The sequence below is a fragment of the Melitaea cinxia genome, chromosome 3, assembly GCF_905220565.1.
Source record: "Melitaea cinxia chromosome 3, ilMelCinx1.1, whole genome shotgun sequence".
NCBI classification, from domain to species: Eukaryota; Metazoa; Arthropoda; class Insecta; order Lepidoptera; family Nymphalidae; genus Melitaea; species Melitaea cinxia.
In genome coordinates this window covers 13,749,492-13,769,051 of record NC_059396.1, presented here as the reverse complement: position 1 = coordinate 13,769,051, position 19,560 = coordinate 13,749,492, and the positions used below count along the sequence as shown (strand labels likewise).

Genomic DNA, 19,560 nt, shown 5'->3' with positions numbered 1-19,560 from the left:
ATTTTAAAATAAAATTATTGTCATAATGAGTTTTATATTTTATGCACAAATAGAATTGGGTACTTATTGGAATGAATGAGTTAAAAAAACATTAAGCGTGTTCGGCCGGACCTTAGGTCAGCAACAAAGTTAAAGACCGATTAGCAGTACATCAAAGGTGTTTTTACAACAGAGTTATGACGCCCTAAGCTCAAAAACCAAACTGCGAAACGTATTACGTTTCCCTTAAAGTGTATTAAATAACTAATCCATTGGATTTATCGGAATATCCTCGCTATGAAACCTTACAAGTTCACATAAATAAAATGCATTACTATTCAGTTGTGTAGGTTCCACAAACTCCAAGACCCATTTTTTCTCACTTTTTTAATATCTTCAAATTAAATATTTAAATTAAGGCCTCTTCTTACTATCATAAGGTAAATCACACATCTCGTATGTACATATATTTGGTTGCGCTAAATTACGTAACATGACAACTCCTTTTTCAACTTACATTAAGATTATAATTTTAAAACATGAGCAATAAAATGAAACCGTTGGAGATCATTTTTACACTAAAGAAATATTTAAATGGTAACATCACCAGTCTTATGTGCTTGTTGTTTCAAGTAAAGAGCGTACATTTGGCGCGCTTGATTTAATACCCTGTTCACATTGTGTTTTCGTACCATTTTATCGAAATGCATCGCGAGCTCGTTGTAGTCCATGCGATTTCTCATAATATAATCTCTGTGTTGCAATAATACTGTGAGACATAAATACATTAAGAAAGGATTACCACCTCCGAATGTTGTCGGCGGTGGAAGACTACTTATACTATTCTTAGCCGTGCTATCGCTGCTCGTGGAAGATACGTTTGTAATTTTCTGTGTAGGCGGTTTAAATACTTCATATTTCTTTTGAAAGTTGTTAATCGTAGACGCTACGTTTTGCAGGTTCGATTGCTTCACACTGAGCAGGGATTCACAATTCCGTTTTGCGTTCTCCAATTCGTGTGACATATTCGAGAAAAATTTATGAGATTTGGTATTGGAACTGTCTTGTTGGCTATTTTTAACGGTAACTGTATTAGCAGATTCTGGAAGTTCTCTATCAGACGAATCCGATTCACTGGAATGTGTGTTGGAATGTCTTTTACAAAGATCCTGGGGTTCCAGGGAATGATTTTTTCTTAACAATCTTATGGGTGTTATTGATTTTTTACCGGAGTGTTCTTCAAATATTTCTCCCGTGTCCCCGTCAAAATCTAGTTCCGCTTGCTCGTCGGGAGTCTGAGGACAGCTTGCAGTCGTCCGCGTTGTTGGAGTGTTTCTATGTAAAGGATTTTCCCACAAATATATGTCCTCGGCACTCCTCGCATTCAATCTGATATTATCTAACATTGGTGACTTTTTCATTGAATCGGCTGACTCTGCAACTTCTGCCTGAACCTCTAAAGTTTCAGTAGCAACAACATTTGGTTTAGTTTCCTTGAAACATTCGGCCGGTTTGTCTTCAGTACTCGTAGAGTCTGAGGGTGAGTCACAGATCATACTACAACGGCTCACATACGAAGGACCGAACACTTGTCGGTCCAAATGTTCTAGTTCCAGTTTTAATTCTCTCGTCATTGAAGTCGTCATGGGGTAGTATTCCTGCGAGTCATCAGGACTGCTACCGTCATTTGTATCAAAACTCATTTTGCTTATCTTATTTATTTGAATTTTCAAGTTTTGCGAACTTGCGTCATTTTCTTCGTATGACGTTTTGGTTAATGTAATTTTTGGACATTCTTTTGATCTCGTATGTTCAATCACAGAGTGTGTCCTTTGTAGCTTGTCTGGCTTAAACGTAGTTGATTTAGTTCCAGTAGCGAAGTTGAGAAATTCGTTAAGGTTTTTTATCATTTTAACTTTTGGTTTGTTTGTGGTATCCGAACTGAGCGAGTCTTCTAGCGTGTCCAAGGAAGAAAAGAATCTATTATTATGAACAGATATTTTATCCCTCAATAATCTAATTTGACTTCCCAATGGCGTTTCTTTTACTTCTGTCTGTGTCGTTCCGTTTGATAAGTTTCCTGTACTCGCCCACGCAACGGTTGTTGAATCATGTACTTCTACAACTTTTCCGTATTCTGGTACACTCTTCATTCCTTTACGAAGCGGGATTTTATTGGGATCTTTTGCGGGTAAATTCCTATCAACATTTTTGTCACCGTTCTTGTCATGGTTATCTTTTGACGTTTTCTGAGTTTGTAATACCGCATCATCTAAACTTTGGAACTCTTTTGCATGTTTTAGAGATGAACTGTTCAAAACTTTCCTCGCTGCATTCTCATCTAGGCTATGGTTTGTCTGTTTAGTAGTGACAAGTTTAGGCGTTTTTATATTTGCTAGGCTAAAACTAGAACTCTGACGCCTAATGGCACACACTTTGGTGTAAGCATTCTCTCGTGGTGCCTTCACTAACGGACTCAGGGGAGGAGGGTCGATATCAACTTTGACTGTTGAATCAAAGTCTTTTTCTTTTAACAATAATTCCATTGTTGGTGCTTTTTGTGGCAAGGAGGCCCACAGTACTTCCAACATTCTAAGAGCATCGTCAAAAGCGAATTCCCGTTTCATTTCCAATAGCAGCCATCGATAACAAAAGAGCAGGTCGTCAGCTTGCTGTGATTTCAGGTAATTATAGAAATCTGGATCATATACTTGAAGTGATTCGGTCAAATGCGTGAATTTGACTGTCATGGCTTCACCATCCAGTAAGAAGTTGGGGTATAACCTCGCCATTAGCGCACAGAGGCAAATGTAAGCGTGGGCTTCGTCTCCCATCGTCACCAAAAGTGGAGACGCTAAATCTGACATACCTTGACAGTAACTGACCGTCGGGTGGTATATGGCGTACCTGTAAAAATGTTTCGTTTTATGATGCCAATAACTGTGCGAATAATTATTTTACCAAATACGTTAATTATTTGATACTTATTTCACATGCAATTAGCGTTCGCTCAATTGGAACTGAAATATATGGCTATATTTTTTGTGACATGTTTTAAACTTTCAATGGCTAAGCAAAAGAGACATTACACTTAAGTAACACAATTAAATTGTTTTTTGGGAATTATGTTGATAAACGATTACAAATTATTATCTCAATGATTCAGTATTTGACATATTTAATTTTTTTTTTGTATGAAAAGAAAAATGGAAACAGCAAAAGGTAGGTTGCTAGTCAGCAAAGCTGTGTTTAGAATGCGTAGTTTAGTATCCTGTATATTTTGAGGTAAGGAGCATTTTGTGTCAAATTTATGTTAGAAATGATAATTACGTTGTCAAAATATTGAAGAGTGAAGCAATATTTTGGTTGTCATCACTTCCCGCATAGAAATTATGATGTCTGTCAGTTCGGAGGACATCTTTACGAACCATACTTGTTACATACGCCAGATCTGCATTTACCTAAAAATTAACAAACTTTTCACTACACACAATGTTTCGTTATATATTAATTTTTGGCCTGTAAGTATGTTTTGTACGAAAATATGATTTTTTTAAATAAGATTTCGAGTTGATTGCATAGTGCGTATGTAAATATATAATAATATATTGTCATATCACAATATGATTTATTTATCATTCATCTATATTCAGTTTACTTTTTCGCAATAAGACTGCAGGACCTTTATATATACTACTTTATATTGTTACCTTTCCCTTTTGAATACAATCCTTCCATTGAGATCGCAATGCATAGTACTCGTTTGCTTTTCTTTTAATGTAGTCCATTCTTTCTTTACCCGTCATACCATCTGGGTAAACATTTAAAATATGCTTCCATACAACTTTCCTGTAATAAAAAAAAGTATAAAAAAAAATTGGTAAATAATTTTGTAACTAGAGATAAAATCTGTGGTTAACAATGAGATAATTTTATTAACTTCGTCAGTATTCAGGTTTACAGTTAACCTTAAACTAGGCTCTATCCCTCCGCAGTATATAACTTCTCTTAGTTTTGCCATGTTATTAATTTGTCCGACTGCGTCTAGGAAGGCTCGGAATTCAATATCACTTAGAGGCGGTCGTAGAGGAGTGTTGGGGTCATCGTACAGATTGAGTGCTCTTGAAACCATGTTGAATGTTTTCTCAACCTACGAGATAAAACATATATCTTACTATTAAGAAATAGATGTGTACTTTCCTTAACATTCTATAAAAACATGTACTAATAAGGTTATCATTATCTTTCCTAAAAATTTTAATACTCTGCTTTCAAAGTGAATAAATTAATAATTTTTCTGAGTTCGCACCATTTTTGGCGCGAACTTGTGGAGACCCACGCCCAGCTGTGGACTGCAAGAGGCTGAAATGATGATGATGATGATGATGAAGAGAGTGAAAGGTGTAGTGCATCCTTCGGCTAACTTTGCTGACATGAGCTATCCAAGATAATTTTTTGTCCAAAATCAAGCCTAGGTTTGTAATTTTATGGCAGTATGGTATCGGTGTGCCACAGAAAAAGACAGGAGGTACTGTTTTCCAGGCAATACGGTTTCTCAAACGGCTGCTACCGATAATTATTGCTTGAGATTTTACTGGATTTATAATAATTCTAAATGATTGGGCCCATAGATAGATTGCAGCAAGGTCTTTGTTAAGGTGGTCGATAGTCTCATGCAACTCAGTCAGCCCAAAACGACGGTATATTTGTAAATCGTTCGCATACAGGTGTAAGGGCAAGAAAATAGCACTTGAGATATTGTTACTAAAAATAGAAAAAACTAGCGGATAAAGTACGCCACCTTGTGGAACACCAGGAGTAAGAGTCAACCAATTCGATGAGTTATAATCAGTCGTTACAGACTGCTGACGTCCAGAAAGATGAGTGAAACCAGTCAATGCAAGTAGGTGAGATGTTAACTGCACGAAGAGTGCTAAGAAGTATGTCATTGTCTACAGAGTTGAAAGCGCTACTGAAGTCTAAAAAAATCATTGCAGTGTGCATGGTGTTATCCATAGGCTACCGAATATCCTCCGTTACATTCAATAGCGATTCAACAATGCCGTGGGAAGGACGGAAACCTGATTGATAATAGAGTTGGAAATGAGGTAAGAATAGAGTTGTTGGTGAACTATAGATTCCAGGACTTTGAATAAAATGGGAAGATATAGGACGATATTGAGCAGGACAGGACGAATTTGAGGTTTTAGGTAGTGGTATGACAACTGCTTTCTTCCAGAGTGATGGAAAACATTGCATGTCAGTGAGAAGTTAATGATGTGTGAGATCACAGACGCAATGTCCTCCAACACTGGAAGAATCATCTCAAGACTGAGATTGTCACTACCAATGGCCTTAGTAGAAATACAGCAGACACACTTCTTCATCACAGTTGCATCGAATGATTTGAAGAAGAATTGAGGAAGGTAGTGTCTAAGGTAAGAGGTGGAGTAGTGAAGTGAGAGTTTAAAATATTAAGATCTACCGAGCTTTGACAAGCTTCAAAGGATTTGCCCACTCCTAGCGACCGTAAGAATCTCTAAACTTGCGCTTGGGTAAGATTCTGAACTGAATTATGAATGTAGTGACGTTTTGCGTCCCTATACATCCTGTTGCAGAGGTTACGCAGACTTTTATATTTACTTAAATTATCAGCAGTCGGAAATTTTTTATTTGCCGATTTAGCTCTGTCTCGCTTAGCCATGGTCTTTTTGGTGATAGGTGTCAACCACGGGGCTGGAACTCTTTTCATTCGTACTGGTCTAATGTACGTCATAAATCTTTATTAGTTCAGCAGTTAATTAGTCAACCATAGTATTAATGTTGCTAGCATTGTATACAGATGACCAATCGATGTTCCTCACATCCTGACTAAGCGTTCCAGATCCATCTGCTTAAAATTGCGCAGAAAGAGAACTTTGCCCTGATTTTGGAAGGACGCACTTTGTACGTTAGGAAAATTAGGTCGTGATAGGAGAAAGGGGATGTCATTTGTCCATAAGATTGAACAAGATTGGGGTTCGAGACAAAGGCTAAGTCAATAAGGGATGGTATACAGTTAGGAAAGTGGTGAGTAGGAGTAGATATAGATATAAGGTGAAGATCAACGGACGAGGTAAGCGAAAGTAACGTTTGTGCTCGGCCGTCATTTTTTAGAAGGCAGGTGTTAAAATCGCCAAAGCAGATTACGTGCTCATAAATAGGAAGTAAGCTCTCAAGAGCATCCTCTAAGTTATTAAAACAATAAACTTTGTCATTTGGACTATAAAAAACCCCCATGAGAAGTTTTCTATGGCTAATGATAATTTCTAAAAAAAGATATTTAGGTACTCTACCTGATAAATGCGAAGTTGAGCAATTAACAGAGAAAAATACCCACGCCTCCGCCACCTCGATCCGTACGATCATTACGAAATAGCTGGTAGCCAGGAAGAGAGCAACTAGTGGACGGGATGGACGACTTAAGCCAGGTTATCAGAAACAAGGACGCAATCAACTGTGCTAGTGCTAAAAGATGTGAGAAGATCAGAATAGTGAGCAAGTATGCTCTGCGCATTGATATGCACCAAGGATAAGAATTTCCGCTGATTCATAAAAAGTTGAGATAATTTGTCTGCTAGTGTTTCGGAATCGGATATTGAGATGTTGCAACTATGTCCAGTACTCTCGAGTTCATCCAAAGAACAAGTGAAATATTCATCATCACTCATATTTTCTCTCAATATAAGCTATATATATATATATATATATAAAATAAAACACAAAAAAATATGCAAACTTCATTTTATCTCTAATAATAATTATTATTTACCTGGTTCATAATAAGTCCTTGAAACCCAGACTGTGTTTCTGGTTTTTCCACTTGAGCTGCTTGATATACTGTTGGTTGCTCTTTGGTATTCTGTGTGACAGGTGCAGATGGTATGGTAGGCGGTTCCCAGTCTTCTGAGGCCTCGGCAAAGGGTTTCATATCTACTTTCAACAGTACACATGGTTCCGACCTCTGAGTTAAAGCTATATTATGAGCCCTGACAAATGTTGAATTTTTTGTTATCTATAATTCTTGTTATAATTATAACAGTTTTTCAATAAAAATACTTTACTGAAATGATTTAATGAATAGTCAAAACATATATTACACCCAGACTCGGAGTGGGAATCAAACCCATAAGTCCCAGAGCAGAAAGCAGGGTCACTATAAACTGCGCCAAGTCAAATAAAATGTAAGTAGTAAAATTGAACTTTAGGTATTAAAAAAATTTCATGTTTTTGTAATATTAAAACCATTAAAGTGTTTTATGTTATAATTGTGTTTGCTCGCAAACGAAAAAAAAACCGACTTTAATTACATCGACAAGTAATACAACGTAGATCGGCGAAAAAATAGTCAAGCAACTACGCGTTATCAAAGATTACTCAAAAAGTAGTTATCAGATCTCGATAAAATTTATAAGTGACCACATGATAAACATCAGCTTTCGATTAAATTAAAAATTATCAAAATCAGTACACCCAGTAAAAAGTTATTACGGATTTTCGAGAGTTTCCCTCGATTTCTCTGGGATCACATCATCAGATCCTGGTTTCCTTTTCACGGTACCAAACTAGGGATATCCTCTTTCCAACAAAAAAAGAATTATCAAAATCGGTACATCCAGTAGAAAGTTATGCGGTATAATACAACGTAGGTCGACAAAAAAAGCGTCAAGTAAAACCCATTATTAGATATAACTCGAAAAGTAGTTGTTAGATCTCAAATAAATTTAAATGGGACCAATTGGCACACACCACCTTTCGATTAAAATAAAATTTGTCGAAATCGGTCTACCCGGTCAAAAGTTCTGATGTAACATACATTGTGTTTTATGTCAAATAAACAAGAGTATATGGGAAACTTAGTGTACAATTGTATTTTAATTTTAGTTATAATTATTTTGTACAATTATTTATTACTACTGATATGTTCTGTTATGTTACTTTCCTTTATCTATAATAAGCTTTTGTTATTTAATGTTTCTTCTATTAATTCTAAAACTACACATAGATAAGAAAAACTATGATAAAAAATTTTTGTTATAGAATTATTCTACTGCAATTCATATGCATTTCAATGCTAAAAAAATTATCAGTCACCTTTTCATAATATTTATGTACAATTACATAAACCAGTAGTAGTAAAGTATGCTAAATATAACCACAAAATTAAACTAGAAATTAAAAAATTGTAGTTTACAGATTTTTTTTCTCAAATATTTTAATCAAGATACTAAATAGGTAATTTACATGTAATTTTTTATTATATATTAGTGCTGTAAAGTAAAACATACATAAACATATCCTATCAATGATTTACCTAGTAAAATTTTAACACTATATAACAAATATTTATTGCTACAGTGCTAAAATTAACATAACAATAGTATATTATTAAATTACAGTAAATTACATACAGACAAACTTACTTGAGAAAAGCAGCATCCAGATCCCAGTCAGAAAGTAATGGTAAATATATTTCTTGTCCATAATCATCTGCAGTTCTATAAGAGAGAGTGAAATCAGACTTTATATCAAATGCTTTCACTAAAATGCTTTGTAAAACTTCCAGAGAAGTAATTTGTGGATCCACTGAAAACTTTCTCAATTCTGGTTGGAGTTTTCCCTCGCATTTCTGTAATGTTAAAATGGGTTTTAATAATCATTATTTAAATATATAGTGACGATATCTGTACGTGTATGTCGGGATTTCCTATATTGATTTTTGAAAAACAGTATTTAAATACAGTGTCTGTACACCAAGTAAATAGCGTATTTTAAAAAGTTTTTTATAGTGTATAATTATAATATAAATTAATTTTCATTGAGCAAATTAATTATTAAATATAAATTTACACAAAGCAAACCTTGACTTTCACTCGAACAGCTTCTTTGCTATAGCCAAACATGTCTTCACATTACTATTTACATCAAGATATTTGCATTCGATTTTAATATAAGCAAATTATGGAAATTACATATTACAAAAAAAAAAAGTTAATCGAAAGCTTAACGATCACTTGAAGCTTCGTATTTAGCCACTTGTCATTATCAACAAAAATTAACTGACAAACTGACTAATGAATAAGCAAGGTGTACGAAATGGAAAGAATGTTCCAATGAAATGTTCAATGTTTGACATTGACAGATATTTTGACATTATTTTTGACATGCTCATCTTATTGTCTTTAAAAGAATTTAATAAACTGTAGACATTTTTTTTAATAATGCATTTTTATTAAGATCGGGGTAACAAGATTTATTTATAGAATAAGAACAGGAGTCGATGCTTATGACAAAAGAAGTAATCTATAAGTCTTATCACGAAGAGTTGAAATGAAAATGGTGTCAGTTTTATCATCTATCTACTATAATAGATGACAAATTAAACAAATTAAATGAATCTATTAGTAACGTATACGCAGATTCCTATCACAAAGAATCTTTACAAGTTTATTAATTCAATAATTCAATCGTTTGGTTTAATAACTTTGTCAATTGTGTCAACACTCTTTGGCTGCGTTCCACTAAGCGACCACAACGCACAAAACATCCATTTTACCCTTCCACCTAAGGCCCGCGGTTGTCGAGAGCGATCGATTGAGGTCATTGATGACATCACTGTTCGCGACCACATCACTCCCACTTCGCCCAAAAATATAAGTTTTTTTTTTTTATAGAAGAGAGGGAAAACGTACAGTTGGCTCATCTGGTGGTAAGTGAAAACAACATCCAAAGACACCCGCTACATCTGAAGATTAGCAAGTGCGTTGCCGGCCTGTCCTGAAGTTGTATCGGTTCGGAAATACCATAGGTGGCAGGTGGTTCCATAGGTATGTCAGAGTGGGTTTTTATCAAAACTTGGCGGGATTTAAAAAAAACAACAACTCAATGTCAAATTGTGGATGTTACCTCTCATTCGATTCGTCAAAAACGCAACAATAAATTCCCCCATAGCTTGCTTTCAACATGCCGCCATATTGCGAGCACACAGTTGACACCTAGCACTTGACAGTGGCCAAATATACGTTCCATTTATAAAATTCGACAACAATGGCCTCGGCGTTTTATACATACGTTAGTGGAACGGCAATTTCAGCGGTCATGATCGATGGCGTTGTGGACTTTTAGTGGAATGCACCCAATGTCGTGCGCTTTGCATGTCAATTTTACTGCTGTACTGATGTCATAAATGTCATAAGCACAATAGTTAGCTAGCTACATCAAGCTACATATATACTAATCTGTGACAATAGTAACTTACAGGTCATAAGTCGTAACCAAAGCAAAAAAGCATATAACCTTTGAGTAAACAAATTCAAATACCAGAACTAAGTTTAAGCTAAAACTAGATTAAAATTAGCGCAATCAAATCGGTTTTATTTAAACGTTTTGTGATAGATTGCAAGAAAAACAATCCTAATGAGTAATCCAAATAATGTTCCTCACCTTGATCGTGAGCTGGATTTATCAAACACTGGTCGTGGTGTTTGGCTTGTTAAAGTGCCAAAATATATTGCAAATAAATGGGACAAGGCGCCAGGGGATATCGAGGTTGGTAAATTGAAGATATCCCGTATTCCCGGGCAAAAAGCACAAGTTCAGCTATCCTTGTCCGAAGCTGTATTATGTCTCAAAGAATCCGGCGAACAATCCATACCCAAGGAACATCGCCTTGACGTGTCCAATGTGACTAGGCAGTCTTTAGGAGTATTCTCACATGCAACGCGTAAGTGCAGTAAATTAGTAAATTGTCTTCTCTTTTTTTCAAATAATTAATTATAATATTGTATAACATATTTTATTCTCTGAAAGGTACCTTGTAACTATCCAAATAATATTGTATTACTTAATATTGTTAATTTGTACTGTATCTAATCATGTCTGAGATGCTCTGTAACTGTACTGTATTGTGCTAGCTGTAACTCCACCTGTTTAATATATAATAGGGATATATATATAATATACTATATGCTTATATAAATATCGGGTTTCCCGTTTTTTATAGAACTTTTTCTGATCATTCACTCAAAGAGGCAATTTTGTCGGAATCTTTCAACTTTCTCAGAGTACCTGCGAATACACTTTCTCCATGCTGCGATTCTTTGCTACAGGCCGTCAATGCACTTCGTTAGTCTATCGGTAATGACGGGCTGGTCGAGTCTAATGCCTATATATCAGATATGGCGTTCTAAGGTAAAGCTTTAGATTAGGAAAAACCGAATTTCGGGACCGTGGGGGGAAGGGGGGGAGGGTGGGGAACGCTACCCCTGATACCACTGTCACACCTCAGAACTCTATGGTTATGGAGATATCCATGGTTAAAGTTTTGAGGTTAGAAGAAGAATTTCTTGGAAATGGATGAATTGCCAAAAAACAAAAAACAAAATCACTAAACACTCGAAAACGCTTGTAACTGACACTTACCAGCACAGAGCATCCCCTTATTATTGATGAATAGTAACTATTAACTAGAAAAGGATTAATAAACATATATATAAATAAACATTGTTGTTCTTAAGAAATCGTAATACTTTCTAGCCTCAAATACTGATGCTGTGATACCAGAGTCTGAAAAGCTTTATATGGAAGGTAGAATAGTTCAGAAACTAGAATGTAGGCCATATGCTGATTCTATATATTATAAGTTAAAATCTGAATCAATACGGAAAGCTTCCATGCCTCAAAGACAAGTACAGCAACTAGAGAGGATAGTACAGACCTTTAAACCTGTCTCAGATCACAAACACAATGTAAGTATTACTTAGTAGTTAGACTAGTGGTTGCGCTGTGGTTGAAATTTGACCATAATTAATTTTTTAAATTATAAGTTTGAACATTATTAGGGTTCTGTTGTCAAAGACTAAAGTAAAGAGTATATATGCGTGTGTATCAAATACATGGTAGTGTGTGTGTAATGTTTTTTTTAAAATTGATTTTATGTATATATTCTTTACGTATAATTAAAAAAAAAAAAAAAATATACATTCTGCACACCTTCTACAAACTATAACTGTGCGAAATTTCATACTCCCTCGTCTGCGCAATTTTCGTAAAAACCCCTTTTTATAAAGTTTTTACTTCACGTATTAATATGTAGTTAAATTGTACTACTATGAACATCCTTAGAACAAATTTGGTGTAATGATTATTCTGTTTTTTTAGATTGAATATCAAGAGAGGAAGAAGGCTGAAGGTAAAAAAGCCAGAGATGACAAAGAGGCCGTCCTCAATGTTCTTTTTGCAGCATTTGAAAAACATCAGTATTATAACATAAAGGATCTCCAAAAGGTAATTATAACTTTTGCTTTCATAAATTTGTACAAAATTTTAATAAAAATATAAATTACAAGTTATTTTTTATTTCAGATTACCAGGCAACCGATTGTATACTTAAAAGAAATTTTGAAAGAAGTTTGCAACTATAATTTGAAAAATCCACATAAAAATATGTGGGAATTGAAACCAGAGTACAGACATTATAAGCAGGAAGCTCCGGTGGAACAAAAGGAAGAGAAAGAAAGTTCTGATAGTGACTAAATCGCATTTAAAAAAAATGCTTTGAAGATGTTTGTTGATATGAAAAAAGTTATTTTATGACAACCAGGCGACTTACCTCCTATTACCTATATTTTTTTTTCTCGTGAATGTATTAATTCTTATAAATTTTAAGCAAACCTTGTTCTAATAACGAACACAAAAAAGACATAATTTAGTACAGTCGATTGGAAGATATGTACGTACATATATTTTGGCTATTCGTTGTATAGATGTTTTGTATAATAATATGTTATAATAAGACTATTTTTAATAAAAACCATTGTTAAATGACCACATTTTTTATTTTATTAAATAGAGAAATAACTTTTATAAGGATAAAGTTGAGTACATTGAGTTATAGGGTAGGTACATCTTTTTTGAGAAGGTTAAAATTTAGGGTTTTAATAACAATCGCTAATTTAACATGGATATTCTTCTGAAATTATAATATTATGATAATTTTTATAACATTTAGAATATAAGTAGACAAATATTAAATAACTACTCAGTCAAAAGTATAATAGCGTTCATGTTGATTATTAGTTTTTCCGTTGTTTCAAGTTATGACGTCATATTTCGATTTCACGATGTATCTAGCGAGGGAACATGATAGTAGTGCCCCTATCAGTGGTAGCATAGCGGTCCCAATCGCGACACCGATGAGTATATTCATGTTGTTCGTGAGATACTCGGTGATAACTTCGTAACATCCCTGAAATAAATCAAAATCTAAAATTACTTTATTCAAGTAAACTTCGAAAGCACTTGAATCGTCATTGTACAAAAAAAAAAGTTAGTTTCAATCAATTAATTTTAGTTGAAAGTGAAGCCTATTTTTGATAGCGTTTAGCGGCAAGACAACGATTGCCGGGTCAGCTAGTTCCTATATAAAACAATGAACAATTTTCGTTTTGTCAGTTACCTCCTTATAAGTCTTTTTAACCGACTTCCAAAAAAGGAGGAGGTTCTCAATTCGACTGTATTTTTTTTTTACGAAAGGTGGTGTGTGCCAATTGGTCCCAATTAAATTAATTTGAGATCTAACAACTACTTTTCGAACTATATCTAATGATGCGTTTTTACTTGACGCTTTTTTCGTCGACCTACGTTAATATACCACATTACTTTCTACTGGATGTACCAATTTTGATAATTCTTTTTTTGTTGGAAAGGAGATATCCTAAGTTTAATACCATGATAAGGAAACCAGGATCTGATGATGGGATCCCAGAAAAATTGATGGAAATTCTTGAAAATCCGCAATAACTTTTTACTGGGTGTACCGATTTTGATAATTCTTTTTTTGTTGGAAAGGGGATATCCCTAGTTTGGTACCATGATAAGGAAACCAGGATCTGATGATGGGATCCCAGAGAAATCGAGGGAACTTATTGAAAATCCGCAATGACTTTTTACTGGGTGTACCGATTTTAATAATTTTTAATTTAATCGAAAGCTAATGTTTATCATGTGGTCACATATAAATTTTATTGAGATCTGATAACTACTTTTTGAGTAATCTTTGATAACGCGCAGTTACTTGACTATTTTTTCGTCGATCTACGTTGTACTACTCGTCGATGTAATTGAAGTCGGTTTTTTTTCGTTTGCGAGCAAACACAATTATTATATTTTAATGTAAATTTAATAAAATATAGGTATAAGGAAAAGTAGTAGACTAAGAAGTATTTAATTCTTAATCTTAAATTAGTAAATCTTATGATAAATTATCATCTGCGGGAAACAGTTAGATTAGTGTGTCTGTAAATGTACCCTTTGGTAAACATCGTTGTAGTTGGCTGTAACGCAGCGGTTCGTATCAAGACAACACGAGATGGGAATCACTCGTTGAGGAGATAGTCGGATCCAGTCCGTGTAGTTAGAAACACCGCAGCAATGTAACTGTGAAATAAAGTATATTTTACATTTAAAAGTACGACAAAACTAAGGATCATAAAGACTAAAATAACCACGTCGATCAGTGGTGATTTTATTGCTGGCATTTATACTTTAATTGTTCTCTGATTTTTCTTTTTACTTGATAGACCGATTTCAATGATTCTTTTTTGATCGAAACTTAGTGCTTGTCACGTGGTCTCATTTAAATTTGATTGATATCTGACGAGTACTTTTTGAGTTAACTCTAATAATGCGTATTTACTTGACTATTTTTCGTCTACCTACGTTGCATTAGGTATTACGAGTAGTCGTTGTAATTGAAGTCGGTTTTTTACTTTTATGTCCAACAATTTTTTTACATACGAAGAAGGAAAACGTGTTTATTTATTTTATTCTTTATTGTACGTACACCAAAAATACATTACAAATAAAACTTAAAGATAGTTACATATTATAAAGTATAATGGCGGATATATGGTTTATTAGCCATTTATTTCAGACAACCCAAAATAATATAATAGGTACGTAGATTCATAATATGTAATATTACCTTAGATTGGGCGAAATCGAAGTTAGCCTTGTTAGGATCGTATGTGGAAATCGTTTGCGAGAGTCCGTCGTGCAAGCCCTTTGCGAATGAGTCCCGGTAGCAAACCACGGATGCTCCGACTCCAGCGTCCATCATGAAGATGCACACCAAGAATCCACCATACTGTCGAAGAAAGTTTTAGAAGCTTAGAAACTCTGTGAATGTGAACTGAAGCACTAGTTAGTGTTGCAGACTCCGAGGCCCTAAACCGTGACTAGCCAAATATCTATTATTTTTATCATTTTAAAAACTGTAGGAGGTTTTATATTCTGTATAAATAAATAAACGCTTCACACTCAATGGCCCACTAGGATTTACTCGTGTGTCAGGGGACCGGAAACACAATATACAAGCACAAACGCCCAGACCACACAAACACCTGTATGGCCTATACAAATGTTTGCCACGTGTGGGCATCAAACCCGCGACCGCTAGCGCCGTCAGCCAGTGCTGTGACTACAGCGCCAAAGCGTCGTATGATTTCTTTTTAATCGACTTCCAAAAAAGGAGGAGGTTCTCAATTCGACTGTATTTTTTTTATGTATGTTACATCAGAGCTTTTGACCGTGTGGACCGATTTCGACCGAAAGGTTAAAGTTTAAAAACTAATTTTCGAGTTATATCTAGTAATGCGTTTTTACTTGACGCTTTTTTCGTCGACCAACGTTGTATTATACCGCATAACTTTCTACTGGATGTACCGATTTTGATAATTCTTTTTTTGTTGGAAAGGGAATATCCCTAGCTTAGTACCATGATAAGAAAACCAGGATCTGATGATGGGATCCGATGTGTACCGATTTTGATAATTTTTAATTTAATCGAAAGCTGATGTTTGTCATGTGGTCACATATAAATTTTATTGAAATATGATCACTTGACTATTTTTTCGTCGATCTACGTTGTATTACTCGTCGATGTAATTGAAGTCCGTTTTTTTTCGTTTGCGAGCAAACACAATTATTCTACGTTAGATTATGGCTAAGATACACAAACTACTTCTTAGCAGTTTTTAGTAAATCAAATGTGATCAAGATAATTTTCATATATAAAATTATGGTGTATGTATACAAATAATTAATCTATACTAATATTATAAAGCTGAAGAGTTTGTTTGTTTCTTTTAGCGCGCTAATCTCAGCAACTATTGGTTCGATTTGAAAAGTTCTTTCAGTGTTAGATGGCTAATTTATTGAGGAAGGCTATAGTCTATACATCATAACGCTAAGACCAATAGGAGCGGAGCACCAATGAAATATGTTTCAAAATTGGGATTTTTCATACCCCTAACTTACAAGGGTTTAAGGGGATTACTAATATATATGGCAGAACAGCCTTTGCTGGGTCAGCTAGTTCTTAATAAATACCATATTAAAATTACCACGATAACCTAAATAAATCTTCTTACTTTTCTACAAACGTCAAAACACATAGGTACTTTTTATTTGTAGTTAAAAAGTAAAATTAATTTGTACGTGTCTAGCTTAAAATTTTTAGCACTCAGTAAACTTACAACCCTTAATCATATAAATAAGTGCCAATTAGCCAAGCCAGTTAGTTCTGGAATATACCGTTATGAAAGCCTAAATCCGATTTTAAATTGTTAAAATTGAAAATCGAAATTTCGAATCTTGATAAAAACCCGAAATTACTTGTCAATAAAAAAAACGCTTTTACTCTACAAAAACTATAAAACTCATTAGTCATCATCAGTTCAGCCAGTCAGTTCAGTCCACTGCTAGACATAGGTCTCCGTAAGTTCGCGCCAAAAATGGCGTGAACTGATGTGTTTTGCCCATAGTCACCACGCTGGGCAGACGGGTTTGTGACCGCAGGACTGGCTTTGTCGCACCGAAGACGCTGCTGCCCTTCGGCCTGTGTCATTCAAAGCCAGCAGTTTGATGGTTATTCCGCAATCGGTCGACTTTTTAAGTTCCAAGGTGGTAGTGGAACTGTGTTATCTCTTAGTCGCCTCTTACGACACCCACGGGAAGAGACGGGGTGGCTATATTCTTTACTGCCATAGCTACACAGCGAGATCACGCCATTTTTAGTGCGAGCTTGTGGATGACTACTAGGTCCAGCAGTGGACTGCGACAGGCTGAAGTGAGTGATTGAATTTTAAGGTGATTAACCTTACACTCGTCAAGACTTATCGGAAGGATGGACGATCATTAGGCAATATCTACTTATACTGGAAATGGGTAAGTAATTCTACCCGTTCGTTTGTTGCGATTCCATTTCCTCATTCAACATAGGCTTGCATAAAAAAATCTGTTTGCCGTTGCGAACGACATAATTGCAGCTTCTTTTACAGGATGAACTACTCTATCGACTGGATGTCTTCCGTGTTAGGAAAGGTAATATTGATTTCTTGTATGAGAAGAATAAAGTGCTTATATCATATTTACGAATTAGCGGATTTAAATATTATTTAATACCTTTTTACTAATTTATATCTTTTTTTGCCAAATAGTTACCGACTATTGTACGCAAATAAGTTTTTCGATTTTGAATTGCCATTCAAAACAAGAATCAAACAATATGTCTTTATGACAAAACTAAAATACAGATCAGAAGAAACCGCGTGGGACGCTTAACTTTATTATCACTTACTCGTTTTTATATAAGTAGGTATTTTTTTGTTAATAAAACAAGCGCGTCTTTTGAAGATAAAAATAATAACCATGAGGTACCTAAGAAGAAAAAAAAATAGTAGCTTTCCTAAAATTGCAATACATACCTACCCGAATGCTTTAAACCATAAACACAATAAAAGGCCTCATCGCATAAATTGCTTTATGCGATGAGTCTGCCTTTGGTATTTGTTCTTATTTTTGTAATTGTTTATTTTTTTCTAGTAAAATAATTGTTATTATTATAAAAAAAAATACTAACGATGTAAAGCAGCACAGGTTGCCCCTTGATGATACATGAGAACGCAATCGAACTGATGAGTACAATCAGGCCTGCGATGCCGATGATTACATGGGGTGCTGTTCCAGAGAAGTCAGCGGACAGTTCCATGTACTTGTACAGATCGAATTCCGCCCACAGCCCCACAACTAAGATGAGAAGTCCCGTCAACTGTGAAAATTATAATACATTTGTATTATATTATCAGTAATAATGCAAGAAACTAGACATGTAATACTTTACTGCTATTATCTGAAAGTATTGAGTAGCCACCACCGTAAACAGATAGTGTTTATAGTATATTTTTAAAAAACGTAAGCATGTTATGTAGTTTAGACTAAGATGACCATACACATTTAATGTAAAGATATTTTGAGACTTATTTATTTTATGACTTAAAAATAATTTGTAAATTTTAACAAGAACTTACCCAAAAAAATATGTTAAAAACAAAAAGTAATGTTTTTAGGCAAGCTATGATAGCCACGTTTTTAAACTGGTTCCCCATTTTTCTATCACATCGTCATAAAATAACTATTTTTACGAAGCATATGTTTCGGTTTAGGTCCGGGAAGTGAATGGAGTTATCAGATGATAACAGAATGCGCGCGCTGGTGCAAAACGCATGCGTCAATAAATTGGCGTCTGCCCTTTGTTTGTAAATATATCGTTTCCCTGAATAGGACAAGTACTTTCATAATAGGAGAGTATTTTTAGCGTAGAATTTCTATCGTTATTTAAATTACTGAACCGAACTGTGAAATAACCTCACCCTCTGTTCACAGCATAAAAGCGAAAAATAATAAAAATCACTAGGAAATAACAAAAAGGCTCTCCTTTTTGGCTCCTCTGCGGGTTGGTGGAAAATTTTCCAAAAAATAGTTCTTTAGTGAGAATTCTACTAAGAATATTTTTCATGTGCTTATGATAACATCCGAGACCGATGACTACGTGTTCTCCAAGGCATGATAGTCTAAGATGCCGCAGCAAAATCAGTACGTTCATCACGTAGATAATCAAACTAATTTCTACAAACCTTTATGAATAGGCAAATACATTAATAGCAGGGTGCTAGCCAAAAAGTCTCCGCAAAAACTTAAAATGATTTTAATTAATTTTTCAAAAAAAAATCATTAACTCTTGATTAATAATCGTGAAATATTAAATGAAATATTATTCATAACAGGCGTGTAAACAGGTAGGTAGTAATTTGTTGTCTTCTTTTACGTTCTTAACGTATTTTCATGTTTTTGTATCGAATTAAAGCTGATTTTTTTTTAATATGATGATACATATACCACCACACGTGACAGTCGTCCATGTTGTAAATTTTATTAATGATAAAACCAACGGTTTTTTAACATAAAAATAGAAAAACTTAACTTAAATTTAAAATAAAAAATAAAGCTTCCTCGTTTTTATTATTTTTCTATAACTAGAGTTTAAATAGATCTCTTAACATTTTAAACAAATTTCTACCCTCATATATATATTTTTTACTGCACTTCTGTAGTAGGTAAGTCGCATTTACTTTTACTTATTTAAATATTTTTATTCATTCCTTCGTTCGCTTTAAAGCCTTTTAGTTACTACATGGACGGCAA

General features: G+C 34.4%; 3 protein-coding genes across 4 annotated transcripts; 1 reads left to right on the top strand and 2 right to left on the bottom strand.

The window, feature by feature from the left end:
• Nucleotides 1-26: 26 nt before the first annotated feature.
• LOC123669204 lies at nucleotides 27-8,921 on the bottom strand. Its single transcript, XM_045602828.1, has 7 exons — nucleotides 8,880-8,921; nucleotides 8,442-8,647; nucleotides 6,791-7,007; nucleotides 3,948-4,129; nucleotides 3,690-3,828; nucleotides 3,310-3,440; nucleotides 27-2,886 (listed from the first exon to the last, which is right to left on the bottom strand). The coding sequence occupies exons 1-7, from the start codon at nucleotides 8,919-8,921 to the stop codon at nucleotides 570-572; spliced, it is 3,234 nt and encodes a 1,077-aa protein (XP_045458784.1). The 3' UTR covers nucleotides 27-569.
• A 1,262-nt stretch (nucleotides 8,922-10,183) lies between these two features.
• On the top strand, nucleotides 10,184-12,843 carry LOC123669201 (general transcription factor IIF subunit 2). Of its 2 annotated transcripts, XM_045602826.1 has the most exons (5): nucleotides 10,184-10,221; nucleotides 10,269-10,741; nucleotides 11,554-11,765; nucleotides 12,178-12,303; nucleotides 12,382-12,843. In XM_045602826.1, exons 2-5 carry the CDS (start codon nucleotides 10,435-10,437, stop codon nucleotides 12,550-12,552), a joined length of 816 nt encoding a protein of 271 aa, XP_045458782.1. In that variant the 5' UTR covers nucleotides 10,184-10,221; nucleotides 10,269-10,434; the 3' UTR covers nucleotides 12,553-12,843. The 2 variants fall into 2 exon arrangements, with proteins under 2 accessions (XP_045458782.1, XP_045458781.1); XM_045602825.1 differs by lacking the exon at nucleotides 10,184-10,221 and having other exon boundaries at nucleotides 10,253-10,741.
• On the bottom strand, nucleotides 12,836-18,530 carry LOC123669203 (tetraspanin-7-like). The gene is made up of 5 exons (XM_045602827.1): nucleotides 18,387-18,530; nucleotides 17,939-18,127; nucleotides 15,002-15,163; nucleotides 14,326-14,454; nucleotides 12,836-13,264 (listed from the first exon to the last, which is right to left on the bottom strand). Exons 1-5 carry the CDS (start codon nucleotides 18,462-18,464, stop codon nucleotides 13,109-13,111), a joined length of 714 nt encoding a protein of 237 aa, XP_045458783.1. The 5' UTR covers nucleotides 18,465-18,530; the 3' UTR covers nucleotides 12,836-13,108.
• Nucleotides 18,531-19,560: the final 1,030 nt, after the last annotated feature.